At 40.5% G+C, this 14,736-nt stretch overlaps 1 protein-coding gene across 4 annotated transcripts in view; it reads left to right on the forward strand.

Annotated features, from left to right (window-relative positions):
* Window positions 1–14,736, forward strand: part of LOC138612054 (phosphatase and actin regulator 1-like) — a 55,304-nt gene that overhangs the window by 13,653 nt on the left and 26,915 nt on the right. For 2 of the 4 annotated variants that reach the window (XM_069685355.1, XM_069685353.1), the window contains exons 1-2: window positions 8,874–9,407; window positions 12,325–12,489. In XM_069685355.1, coding sequence (XP_069541456.1) covers window positions 9,128–9,407; window positions 12,325–12,489 — 445 coding nt within the window. In that variant the 5' untranslated portion in view covers window positions 8,874–9,127. Of the gene's footprint in view, window positions 1–8,873; window positions 9,408–12,324; window positions 12,490–14,736 lie in introns of those variants that run through there. The other 2 variants (XM_069685354.1, XM_069685356.1) reach the window with 1 other exon arrangement.

Raw genomic sequence — 14,736 nt, forward strand, 5'->3', positions numbered from 1 at the left:
GCATTTCAACATCTCCCAGAGAAGGGAAAACTAGTGGAAACTGGTGATTGTACATTGGCTCAGTGGTTGAGTTGGTCGTCTCCTAATTGGAAGGTTGGCGGTTCAATACCTCAATCAATCAATCAAATTTTTTTTGTATAGCGCCAAATCATAACCAGAGTTATCTCGAGACACTTTACAAAAAGAGCAGGTCTAGACCGACTCTTTGTTATGTTATTTAAAGAGAGGCCCAACATGAATCCCCATGAGTAGCACTTAGCAATATTCTGCACATTGGCAGAAAAACTTCCTTTTAACAGGCAGAAACCTCGAGCAGAACCAGACTCATGTTGAACAGCCGTCTGCCTCGACTGGATGGGCCGAAAATTGGGATAGAAGGAGATGCAGGATAGAGACAGGCAAAGAGAGCAACAACAACATATGTTCTTGTTACAACAACAACAACAACAGGTCATACATACTTATGGTTACAATGCCAATAATAGTGGTAGACTATTAGCAAAAAATAAATTAGCGCGAGAAGCAGAGTAATGGTAAAGGCTATAGTAATCGTAATTGTAACAGTTGAAGTCAACAGGTCTACTATTTAGCATTAGCAGCAACAATAATGATACTATGGGGAAGGCTGATGTTAGTAGTTGTTGCAGTCGAGCAGGTCCACAGCAGCAGGTGGTCTGCAGAAACGATCTCCAGGAACCTACAAGACAAGGGAGCACGAGAACTCCCGGGAAGATATATGGTTAGTAATGTTAATGGGACCAGAAGATACAGAGTTAATGAGCTGCATTAATATGACAAGAGAGAGAGAGAGAGAGACACAGAGACACAGAGAGGGAGAGAGAGAGAAGTTGGTGTGTCAGATCCCCCCGGCAGTCTAAAACTATAGCAGCATAACTATGGGCTAGTCCAAGCCTGAGCCAGCCCTAACTATAAGCTTTATCACAAGGAAAGTTTTAAGTCTACTCTTAAAAGAAGAGAGGGTGTCTGCCTCCCGGACCTTGACTGGTAGATTGTTCCAGAGGAGGGGGGCCTGGTAATTGAAGGCTCTACCTCCAACACTACTCTTAGAGACTTTAGGTACCACAAGCAGGCCTGCATCCCGGAAGCGCAATGTTCTAGAGGGGTAATATGGCACTATGAGCTCTTTAAGATATGATGGTGCCTGACCATTAAGAGCTTTGTAAGTAAGAAGAAGGATTTTAAATTCTATTCTAGACTTTACATGAAACCAGTGCAGAGAGGCCAATACAGGAGAGATGTGATCTCTCTTCCTAGTTCTTGTCAGCACACGTGCTGCAGCATTTTGTACCAGCTGAAGAGTTTTGAGTACCTGACTGCTACAGCCTACATGTCAAAGTGTCCTTGGGCAAGAGACTGAACCTCAAGTTGCTCCCAAAGGCATAGCCTTCGGTGTATGAATGTAGTCAGTTCCTGACTGGAGATTGGCACTTTGCATAGAAGCCTTTTCCATCAGTGTGTGAATGGGTGAATGTGACATGTAGTGTAAAAGTGCTTTGAGTGGACAGAAGACTAGAAAAGTGCTATTTAAGTGCAGTCCATTTACCATAACAATATACTTTTACGTAGATATGATTACTTAAGGAGGTGAGAGAATTAATTACAACAGAACTTTCATTCATTTCAGATCCAGTATGAAACTGATTCAAGATTTAACATGCAGGTTACCAAAAAGAACTCTCTTGCAACAAGTATAAGCTTTTTGCTCCACTAACAAACATGCTGAACATTTAAAAGGTGCAGTTTTTTAACTTAAACTGTCGACTGTGAGGAGTTGTAAATATTTTGTTTTTCTTGTTGTTTATTTACTGTTTGCCAGGTACCCACTTGTTCAAGGTTAGGAACAGGCAGCAGCTCCTGCAGATATAAGAGGAATTTTCTCATTAGGGACTCGAGGGCTGAGTCATATTTCAGGCTGAACACTGTCGGGAAGATTTTCATAAGAAGAAAGAAATGAAGTGGATGAATAACAAGCATTTATCACATTTCACAACAAACTGCAGCCGCCCTTTTAAACTACATAATTTAAAAATTGAAATTAAAGCTATCATCTCATCAATGAAAGACATTTAACCAACTAAATCAAACACCATACAATGGCAGGAAACATTATTTTTTAGAATTATTATAAACATATTTCCCATTTGATATTAGGTATTATAAGACAGTGCAAACAAACTGATAAAAGATATCCCTCTGGCATTCATCTTTCACTAGGGTGTAAACAAGCTTCAGGTAGTTTGTAACTGACCCTTTGACGTCAGAATTGGAAGTCTTAAAAATGGAAGTAAATAAGTAAATACAAAAGACATAAAGAGAGCTGGACATTCAACAAAAGCACCGACCTCTTCATCCCGGTTTGTAATGTAGGTGTTTATTTGGCTCAGATGAATCTGAAAGGCCTGCTGGCTGGCAACTGTATCGTTGTGGCACATCTCTAGCACCACCTGTTGGTAAAAGGAAAAACAGACCCATTAAGTGAAGACTTGATTTTTCAAGACATTTCCTGCAGAGTAGCATTGTCAAACATCTGAAACCATCACAACAGTAGTTCTATTACATATAAGCATTGGATTTAGAAGAGTCATTGCATGGTGAGATTACTTGGTCCAGCAGTTATCCTTAAAGTAAATGATCCTTTCAGTGTAGAGTTGTTCAGCTGAAGCATCCTGAACAAAGGACTGGCTGCGTTTACATTAAATGGGTTATTTAGACTTCCTGGTTGTGTTAAAGGGCTTATTCTATTTTACTTATCTATATTTTCTTTTACTTATCTTTATTATAGTTCTGTTATAATTGCACCAAAACACCAAACAAATTCCTTGTATGTGTAAACCTTCTTGGCAATAAACCCTGATTCTGATATTCTAATGCATACTCTAAACATCTTCCCCTTTTACCTTGTGTTTCTGCAGTCTGCATAAACTCCAACTTGCAATGATTCATTATTAATGCAGTTTGATTTACTCATACTTTTCACTTATACTTTATGTGTACATTCTAAATCTGCATAATAAAATTGCAGATACATAAGAAATAGGATAGCATGTATAAGCTGTAATAGATTCTCGACAAATTCTAGAGATGCTACTTTGTAGTTGACCCTGGGATCTTTTCTGTGTCTTTTGTCTATGAGGGCAATTACTATAGTTAGGTACAATTATAAACAGTAGTAACTGATGCATAATGTGCAGTATTTGAGCTGTTGAAGATGGAGCCATTTTTTAATTTTATACTAATAGGTAGGCTAGTTTAATCAGGCCTAAAAAATATATGTATTATAGAAAATGATTATAAGTCTTATGTTTCTTCTTCAGAGTAACTGTAGCGGTCACATTAAGTGTTGTAGAACTTGAGTAACTGAACTAAGTTCCTTTTTACTGCAGACAAGTGCTGAATCTCTTATCTCTATTGCATATTTAGTTAGTATATAATTATTAAGACATTACCTTACCTTTGCACGTAGGCCAATTACTAGTTGGACTCTCTCTGTGTCGGTGAGCAACTCAGGGGCAGTTTCCAACACTGTAGTAATGAAGTCCTCCAGCAGACCGTAATACAGGGGTGGGCAACCCTGCTCCTGGAGGGTGACCTTCCTTCATGTTTTAGGTTTCTCCGCACTCTAACACACCTGATTTGAATGCTCTGCTCATTATCAACCAACTGAAGCGTCTCAGGGGATTGGTAATGAGCGAAACATTAGAATCAGGTGTGTTAGAGTGCGGAGAAACCTAAAACAAGCAGGAAGGTAGCCCTCCATGAGCAGGGTTACCCACCCCTGCCGTAGTACATCACAGCTCCCTGCTTCACTATCTCCAGCAGAGCTGCAGACACCAGCTGATGAGGTGGAGAGAGGAGAGGGGAGGGAAACCTGAGGAAACACATGCGTTAAAACCTTCAGGTGACAGCATAGAGACAACTCTTTTCACTCACTTGAGTGAACATGTATTAAAAGGTACGTTTGTTGCAGTCTCAATATTCCACAGCGTTTCAGTTAAAATTAGCTCTTAAATATCAGCCCTTATGACATCACTTTGCAACGCTATCTTTTTTTCTATTCTTTGGGCAAATTCGAACTGAATGGAAGTAAGGTTTATATGAGTGTCAAACACTCACTGTGGTCCGTTAATTGCTTGCTCATTTTGGCTTTACGAACATGCTAGCTAACATCGCAGCCCCTGGAAAACATCTAACTGTGTGGAATATGGAATCTACGTCTGACGTATCCAGTTTTTCATTGGGAGTGACACGTATTACGCCATTACGTTCAAACGTGCAAGCCAAAGTCACATTTCATACATTTTTTGAAATAACAAGCATTTCTCCTAATAAAATGATATTTACGGTAAAAAAAAAAAAAAAAGAAAGCAAAAAAAGTCACTCATGATAACTTGCATTCGGTTTTGTGATGAAAAAGACACGAGAGCTCCAGAACAGATCTAATTTTCTCTCGTCTTATATTTGTGTAGGGTGAAATAATTTGTCACCAAATTACACCACTAGATGGCGACATGTAACATGGTATAAATTTTGCAGCGCTGAAGTGGAGTGGACTTTTTCACATCGGCACTGCAGCAATTCTAGTATTCTGTGTGCTTTTTAGTGAAAATATTCTAATAAAGACTTAGTTATTGGTAAATAATGTAGACTTTTTAAATAATGTTAATTTACCATACTGGTGATTACATAATGGTTTTATTGGCACTTAATATTTACATTATTTCAATAAAACTATACTATTATAGGTCCAATATCTCTTACCCTAAATTCTTACCTAAATATAACAGTAGCAGTATACATATAGAGTTTGAAATATTTCATAATTTATTGAAGCAATATGAGAGATGCTCTACAGCCTATGACAACAATGTAACCTGAATTTTTTTTAATGCTAGCTGTTACCTATGTAAAGCTTTATTTAAAGAGCTCTATTTAAAACACCAGGTTACAAAGTGCTTCACAAACACAGAAACAAAAATAAACATAGACAAAAACAAGTCAAAAATCAAACCTAAAAAAAGAAAACAAACTTAAAGACAAGGCAGGATGGAGAGTTACAAGAAGGCTTGTCTATACAAATTTTAGCAGCTTCTCGAAACCATCCATCCAATGTTGTGGATGGATTATTGTGGAAGGTGATTCCAGAGGTTGGGAGCTAAAACAGCAAAGGCGCGGTCACCTTTTGTTTTGGTATTAGAGCATGGGATTGATAGAAGGCCGAGATGAGATGATCGGAGAGGACAGGAAGTAGGATATGGTACGAGAAGTTCTGAAATATAACTGGGGGAGAGTTAATGCAAGCTATATATATATATAACTAATGGGATCTTGTATTAGCTTATTGTAGGAATTCAAAAGACTCACAGACCTTCCAAAGTTTTATTGTGAAAATCTTTCATAATCATGACTTTTACTTATATTACACAACATAATATATATTGTCTTACCACCTGGCATTCAAAACTTGTCAGTTTATCTAGCAGTAGGGAAAACATATTGAGACAAGGCAAGACAGACAGAGGACAAGAGTAAAAGACAGGCAGGAGTGAATTATAACAGAGATGAAAAGGGAGCAGTCATCTGTTTACAGTTTTCTCAGACCGTAGTCCTAAGCATCTTACCACAATCCCTGACAGTCTGTGACAGAACTCTACGAACATTTCTGTTGGCTTCAGTGTCAGAATTATATTCACAGTGACTATTAATATCAAGAGGGAAAGTTGTCCTCGTGCACAACAGTTGACAAAAACAAGTGGATATTTTTCTTGCTCTGTGTCCCTGTTTGATGTCTTTTGAAAATGAGTACATCTCTGTTTTACTCCCCAAGTGTTGCAGCCTGAGGCCTTTACGTAACCACGTCACATTACACTGCTGCCTGTCAGGAGGAAGATTGAGCTTAATGCTGAAGGTGGAGCTAAGAACCGCATAAAAAAAACTTGTAAGGAATCATTCTCCTTACAGATTATAATTGCGTAACTATCAGTCACATTTCCCCACTGCAAATATGAAAAGTGGGAAAGGCAATGCAGCGCACTTTTACCATCTAATTAATTCTCTTTCAGATAGTGTGGAGAAAATGTGTGCGTGTCACGAGGAGGGAGAACGACAGATAATATGCAGAGAGAGAATGACAGATGGGAAGAGACAGAGAGATACAGGGAGGACGGGAACGGCAGATTTGTAGTGACAGGCTGCTCAGTCGGAAGTTATACGATTGTTTAGCCCTAAAAACCTGCACATGTATGGAAACCAGTTCAAACCAGAATCCAAAATATTAAAGAAACAGCACTGTTTAATTTCTTCAAACAAAATTCACCTGTTTTACACTTTAATTACGATTTATTGAAATATATTGTGCGACTTTTAAGTGGTACATGAAAAATAACATTTACCGAGGCTCATGGCAACAACACTACGAGCCAACATTTCCATCAGATGTGAGTCAGAGAGGCTTTGCAAACACTTCTCAGCAGCTTTGGATGAGCTTACTGTGCGAGTTTAAGTTTATTTTGACAGTTTGTTACAAGTGTCAGGTACGTCATCAACCACATGAAAGTATACTGTTTGCAGGCCAGCGCTGATCCCAGGATTTATGCTGAGTAAGGCAAAGTTTCACACATGAAACCCATTAAATCCCCCTGAAAAACAGACAACACACCATCTCTCCAATGCATCTAATAAGATGTTTTTTTTAATGCAGGAAGCGGGAGGCAGCTAATGGCCCAGACAGGGGTGAATACTGTTTGCCAGTTGCATCTGACCAGGTCTGACCTCAAGTAATTGATTCATTTTGTTGTTGTTTAAGTTTAACAAAGCTTGAAATGTCAATATAAATCCAAACAGCAGCAATGCACGGACAGAAATAAGGAATTTGGGAGATTTTCAAAATAAAAGAATACAATTTTTGAGTATCAGGATTTGAAGGTGTTTTTTACAGTTACTCTTAAAAGCATCACGAGTGTCAAAATTGCTTCTTTTAAGCCTTTTAAGTCTATTTAGTTTTTCTAATTAAGTAATGCATGTTCACCCCTTCCTCTCCTCTGAATTAACCAAAGTGTTGTGCCAGAGCTCTGATCAGCGCTGCCTGTAACAGTAGTTACATAACCACACTGCCACATGCGGCCGTTCCTCCTTGCAGCTGACAGATGACCTATCTTGTAGCTTTAATTATCTGTTTCTTGCTAGAATAATCTACTAGGAAGGAGGCCGAAGTGGGCTCGAGCGTTACAAAAAGTAGGCCCACATATGTCAACACACTTTTAAGGCCACACCAGCCTTAAGCACATTTTAAGATCATTTAAGGTCTTTAGGCAGAATAATGTGCACTCACGGGAGATAAATATGGGTGTTGCATAATTCTTTTCATCCATAAAAATAGCTCTTTTTTTGCGAGTTCCCTAAACTTTAAGGCATGCAAATGCAGAGAGTTAAACTTTGCACCAAAAAGAGGCAACATGAGGGCATCTGCCTGCTGCACTGCACCGTGGTGGGAGTAAATCAAGTGCCTCTGTCCCTCATTTTGGAGAGAGCTTTGATGTCACTGGAATAAGCTGCAGCTCATTGAAGGAACATCAAAGTTTCTCACCCCCAGCCCACGACCGTCCGCTGCTCTGGAGGAAAACGTGATTGGGAATGCCTTGGGGTCGGTTATCTTTTCCATGATTAACGCCTCATTAACCGGCTATTAATGTTATCAATTAGCCCCAAAATGTGCTCAGTAACTTCAGGGATCAAGCGAGTGGCTATTTGGAGTTTGTGATGTAAAGAAAGAATATTTAATGCTTTGCTTTCACTTGAGGCTGAGCTCCTCTCATTTGAAGTGTTCTGCTCTCTGATCGCTGATTAAGGTCCCTTTGCTGTATTTCTTTTCTTTGATTGTAATTCTCTGTGCGCTTGTCTGTTTTTATGCCCAGATTATTTATTAGGTTGTTTTTGCATCTGCTTCTGTTGTCTCTTGCATGTAAATCTGTCTCTAATTCTTACTTGTAGCCTTTGTATTTAATTTAGCATCACTGGTGCCATGTGTGGAAATGATGGTATTAGTTAACATAGATGTTAACATGACCTGCCAGAGGTCATTGTTTCCTGGCAGCAAAAGCTTCCTAGTCTCACATCTCACACAAAGGGAAATAATGTGGGGAGGATTTCAAGGTAATTTATGAAAAATAAACATGTTTTTACGATTGAGTAGTTCAGCTACTTAACCAAAAAGCCTCTATCTAATTTCTAGTACACCATCTTAGTTTAATTAGGTGTCTTGAGCATTGATCACAGGCATGGTAGCATTCAGTACAAGGTCGTTTTCTCCCTTTTAGACAAAATATTCTCCAATAATTCAGCTCAGTTTTTGATCTTGTCTACCTTGCTCATTATAGTCCCAGAAGTCTGAAGAGTCAGTACTACATTTACTGCCTAAGTGAAGCAGTTTATCCAAATCTGTGGCTCTATATTCCTCTCTTTTTATTCCCTTTTTACCGTGATCTCTATGTTCTTACAAACCTAGAGTGACACGTGTATTTTTTTTAGATTAGATAAATATTAAATAAAATGTTCATGAGACAAAAGCACATCACAGCTCTCTGTTTTTGCAGCTGTTACCCTCTCTACGTATTTTTGGTTTTGCTAGCCTAACTTAGCCTTGCTGTTGACGCTGTTTTTAAACACAGAAAGGGTCAGTCACATAACCTGCTTAAAACAAGAGTTATTGGAATCCTATTATCAGACGAGCAACTTTCCTCCGTGCATGCACACTGGCCTATTAGAGGAGCGCTCCGTGCAGCCAATCACAGGCGCGCTCTGCTCAGCTCCTCTAATCGTGGATTAGCTACAACCGACTGCAGTCCACAGCTCAGGGAGGGAGAGGTACTCACTGCCATTCACTACTCACCCTCTATTTTATTATTAGCTCGCTTGGATCTGGCAGCAGCAGGGACTTTTTCACTGCGCAGATTTTGGGATCTCAGGTAAAGGTGTGGGGAATATAGCAGGTTTGGGCTCGATGGAAGCTGCTGCCGTAGGTCAGGTAGGACTCAATTGATGGCCCTTTAATTCAAACCCACACCGTCGAAACGCCGCGCGCTGAAGCACTGCTCCATTTTTCCGCGCAACAATGTTCAAGACGGCCAATTACCCGACCGTGGATCCCGCGCCCACCATCATGCACGGCACCTGGTTCTCTACGGGCTGCCGAGAAAACACGCCCGTGGCGGTGGAGAAACCTAAGAAAAAGGCGTTCAGTCTGGTTAAAATCATGTCTCTGAGCAACAAGAAAGGGCACGGCCAGCATCCGCACCACAACAACAACATGCCCTTTACGATCCATTGTCACATCGGGAAAGAGATAAAGCACATTTGCAGCAATTGCAGCCGCGGGAACGAAACACAAGACGGTGAGTACCTGCGGGCTCGAGCCCTGCATGCGTGGTTTCGCCCATAGTAGCCCTGCGGTACACTGCCATCCAGGATCCACCTCATTATTTTCATGCCTTTAGCTTCATTTAACCACCCCTGCACTCTTTTATTCAATGTGTTTTGCGTTTCCTTCATGTGTCTGCTTGTGTGTTGATTTTCTGTATTATAAGTAGGTCAGCGTTTACCTTTAAACACCAGTGATTCACTGTTGCTGTTGTGGAAACTGCCTCTGACTGGATCAGAACTTCTTCCCGGGTAGGGATACTTGTTGTGTTTGCACCACAAATATATTCATGTATTTGTCTTATGATGTGGGAAGCTTAAGTTTTTAATACATTATTCTTGTTTAGCGTTCAGTTGTCATTAAAATGGAAGAAAACGGTGCATGCTGTTTGCACAAAGCCCTTTCCAGTTCAGTGTCATTACATCATCACTCAGCCATCTTGGTATGCAAACAAGTGTTTTTAATTAAAACCAGCAACATCAGTGTGTGTTGTGGAGACTGTAGGCTATGTGCAACATGACAAAGAAGGGATAGAAATGCTCGTGTGTGCCTGACTCACCTGCCTTGTAAACAGCACCATGTTTTAATCACTGCTTGGATTCTTGGAGGAGGATTTTCTCCTTATTTTCTTCTTAGTTTGCGGATTGAGCTTGTTTTTACCCCGTCAGGATTGTAATTAATTCCATGGTCTTGCACTTAAATTGTAGACATTCTGGTTCTGCGTTTTCTGCCGTGAAATGCTCAAGTAAAATGGATTGATTCTTATTAAACACAGTACGTCTACTCAGTACAGTTTTCATCTTCACAGGAGGCACCCAAGCATGCTACTTTCATCAATATCAAATATATATTTCAGTAAAGTATCAGGGATTGGTAGCTACAACATATGTCTTTAGATAGAACCTTCTAAAAGTGCCGTATTCCCATCATTATATCACACATTACAGAGCTGGTTGTTACTCCACTGTCTGATCTTACTCACTTCCTGTCTTCATCCAGCTCCTGTACCTCTAATGAAGTCATTTGAATCCCTACCGGATTCGATTAGCATCGACTGTGGAGCTATTTATAGAGCCGTGTGGTGTCAGGACTGCTAAGATGGTTGGCTGTGAGGCGACGGAGCACTGAAGTGATGGTCCATGTGGGACTGATTTCCACTGCATTACTGTCACATTATTTATCATCGTCGGGCCGTCACCCTGGGGAGGCGACGGCCCTGCAAACTGATATGTCAGTGTTGGCAAACATCACGAATGTGATGTAATTATCTAAAGACAAACAACCGGCGCAAATCACGGCTGATGGTGATGCGATGCAATGTGGTGACACTGATGACCGTCAAGACACGCAGTGCTAGAGGTCACCTCGCATGTTCAGACTGTGCTCTGGTGTCCAGACGCACTCAGGGAAACTTAGGCTTGTGTGTGCTTCTGTTGGTTTTTTAAAGTTAGTATTGTTTACTCATACTAAAGGGAAGTGTTAGAAGTGTTTCTGTTCTTATTCTCCTATATATATATATATATATCTTTGAAAATCTTTTGAATAGGTGTCCTATCTTACAGGCAGCCATTGAAGCCTCCAGAGACTTCATGCTGTCTGACTGTGGTGATGTTTGCTCTTGTTGTCAAATGTAGAGTATTATCTTTGATCCCACAAGGCAATAAATCTTGACACCTGGCAATTTGGGACTATTTTTATCTTAGCATGGTTTAAGTGGGACAAAAATAAGCCAACAAGCAAGTAAAAGAATTGTGCTGTAAGTTGGTTTTTAATACTGCATTTAGAAATCTGTATCTTGTATCTTGTATGATCCTGAGTGTTTTTATAATTTAGCTGAGAAGAATTAATCTTAAAATATTTGAGTCAAGGGATGTTACTTGGTTAGACTGCTTCAAAAAGACTACTTTAATGTCTGTTATTTGGCTGTGATGAATAATTTAGTAATTTAACATCAGTTCAAAAGCTGAAAGATCAGATCAAGTCTGGCAATGCAAGAAAATGCTGTTGTTGCATGTCCAAAGTGTGACAACAATAGCAACATCTCTGCAGTTTGATTATTATAACTGTAGAGATATAAAGGGGAAATTAATGGCTGCACAAAAAGTACAGACATTAAATTTGTAACCTTCCATTTTTGGTGAATATTCTCTGGTATTCTTTTGCTTCTTGCACGTTTGCACTCAGCCTGTAGTCGGGGCGTGTTACATTGTTTATACTGCATAAAAAAAAGACGACATTAGTGTCTCTTCTGTGCCTGTGTTCAATTAGTTCTGTAGTTTTAAGATCAGTTAAAAAGCGACTGAGTCTGTTTGAATCAGAGATTTGTATTTCGAGCTGGGGGATATTGTTTTCTAATCCCACTCTGTGTGCACCCTGGTGTCCTGTTTTTTCTAATTAGAGCTGTTTGTAGCTCTTGATTGCAGCATCTTTCAAACATAACACGCGTTCACTTTTTCAGTATTTGTTTGTGTCTGTATAAACTGCTTAGCAGTCGTTGCTTTTGATGTCCAACAGTACGTAACAGTCTGAAGGGCCGGGCCTTGTGAATATTTGATGAGGAGTCGAAAGATTTGCCCTTAATGAGGTGCTTATTATCAGTCTGTTTGCTGTGTTTTTGGCAAGCTAACGCCGAGCACTCAGTGTGATGCAGCCTCAAACTGTTCCGACTCCTGCGTAATGCGATCTGATATGCAGGTTTGTTTATCCTCTCCAAACCTCATCCAGTTACGAGAGTATTCAGGAGGCCAGTTGGCACAGATTCTTGCTGCTTGGATGTTTGTGAGCGAAAGTGTCTGCTGCATTCACTGTTAGCTGTCCTGCCTGATTACCAGAATATCACCTCCTCTGCATCCTCACCTAAACTAGACCCTGTTTTTTTTCTCTCCTTACAGCTGAGGAAGTAGAGAGGCTGGCCGCCATGCGTTCTGAGTCTTTGGTCTCTGGCACCCACACTCCACCCATCCGCCGTCGGAGCAAGTTTGCCACTCTGGGGCGCCTCCTCAAGCCGTGGAAATGGAGGAAGAAGAAGAGTGAGAAGTTCAAGCAGACCTCGGCTGGTACGTGACATTTATGTTTATTCTACATTATGTTAATATAAGCAAAAACACATGTGGGTGCCCTGTGGTTCCTGTTATTTTTACACTCTGTCTGGTTTCTGGAAAGAACCAGTGTACATCCTTTTTGGCTGAAAATAAAAGTATGAAGTTTCAGCCTCCAGGGTGATTGAAAATGCAGCAAATTGATTCAGCAAAAGTGCAGCGTCGGAGTTTCATGTTTTGAGGTCTCTTTAGACTTCCTTTGATCTCACGGCACAGCGTTGTCAGGGGCGAGTGAAGGACGCGCTCTCTTCAGATGCGGCTGTATTTATTTTGCTCGGCTGACACATCCTGAATTGTTCTGTCAGCCTGTTGGACAGGAGGAGACACTTTGTCAGGACGCGTCTTGTGGGTTGGAGGAAGATTTCTTACTTTTTTAGAGAAGATGAGCAATCGCACAGGGGCCTGAATCTGGTGTGAGCGGGACAGGATGTTAGTAAATTATCATTTTTCAGGTGTGAATTCGCTGAATGAATCAGTCTCTTCCTGCTTTGATCACATCTTGCTTTGACTGCCTCACTGCTCCTTTAACTGCTGATCTTGACAGTCTCTTATGTGATCACAGTTTGATGTCTTGTCATCTCAATCGCTTTCCACAAGCACAAAACATGTTGTGTTTGACTTTTTTCGGTTGATATAACCTTTCAGCAAGGCTTTGATTGTTGTGTTCCCAGAGTTCTGTTTGGCTGTATTTTGTTTTTCAGCCCCAAAATGTTCTCGTTTTCTCTTCAGAAGAACCCAGTGGATTTGTGAGCTAGACAGAAGCATCGACGAAATACATCTTTAAGCTTGAGGGGGTTTATTTCTTTAACATTTTACTGTATTTTAACAGAGAGCGCATACTTAATGAAACAATCATAATGATGTTTTCTGTTGGTTGGTACATTCATGTATGCTCTGTGATAGCAGAATCTCCCCCGGTTGTGGTGAAGGACAACAATTAAAAGCTGCACAACAAAAAGGCCTTTTCTTTCCCTCACAATGGTGCTAATGCACAGTGGAGTTGAGTGAATAAAGCTCTCTTCATGCCTTTTGTTATCCACTTGTTTTGTATGCACAACGCTGCTGTCTCTAAAAAAATACTTTTGCCACTATTGTTCTATTCATCCTCTTTGATGGTGGATTATGACCTACCAGCGCATCTCGCTTTTGAGGCCTCTAAGTGGAATTTCGGCGTTGTTTCAAGCTGTAGGCGGTGTGCAGTCTTGCAAGTAGCTCCCATGCTCAGGCCGTTTTTTTTTTCACCGCAGTGATGCTAATGCAGCTGCACACAAACTGTCACTGTTAATTTGCATCAAGAAGTGCGAACCCAACTTTTAAATCCCTAAAACAAGAGGAATGTGGGCTGCACTCGTGCAACAAGCAGTGGAACAGCAGCAGTCGCACAAACAGGAGCCAGTGTGGTAATTTAAAATGACAGGAAGTGGCTGAGGGGCTTTGAACTGTAGCAGTAAACACATGGAGCATGGCATCTAAACGATGGCTAATATGACTAGAAATGGGGAAAAAAATAATAGTAGAGATTATAGTAGTAGAGGAGATTCAGCCATTAATCTAGTTTTGTTTGGTCAGATGTGTGACTCCAAATGACGGCGAATGTTCTGCTAGATTGCCTTCATCTGAGCGTTGAATTTGTTTCTTTTTCTTTGGATTTTCACTTATTGTTGAAGCTGTATCTGTAGTCATCGATCTTTTCTTTGTTTGTTCAGCCATAGTAGATTACTGTTTACTCGCAACACTTGCAGAGACCGGAAAAGCAGCCGCTTAGCTCCGCCAACCCTCTCTGGCAGACCAACCACTGCTGGGTGATGGAAAACGCGTCACTAACTGGGCGCCACTTGGGATTTCTTTCCGCAAAGGTTGCACCAGACACCCAGTCTGTAATCCTGCAAATGCTTTCATCAGTGGGCCATAGGCTCAATCACCATTGTGTTGTGACTTAACAGACATTTATTTACATGAAAATCTTCAATCGTTTTAAGTACCATGTTGTTGTGATGAGCGCTGTTTTTGGTGAACCAAAATTCTCCTTATCGATTGACTTTTGTTGACCTGAAGCCACATTATTGATTTGTGTTTTCAAAATGGAACATGGCTCTTACTGCTGTGCTTCTGCCCTCATTTAATGTGTAAATGCTAAGATGTCCGCCCATTCATTCCTATCCCTGAGAGCCCGGTTCGGATTGACCCAATTTTAAGATATAAGAA

This window comes from Semicossyphus pulcher, unplaced genomic scaffold (assembly GCF_022749685.1).
Source record: "Semicossyphus pulcher isolate SPU_LCO1_2020_fin unplaced genomic scaffold, fSemPul1.0.p SCAF_7, whole genome shotgun sequence".
NCBI lineage: Eukaryota > Metazoa > Chordata > Actinopteri > Labriformes > Labridae > Semicossyphus > Semicossyphus pulcher.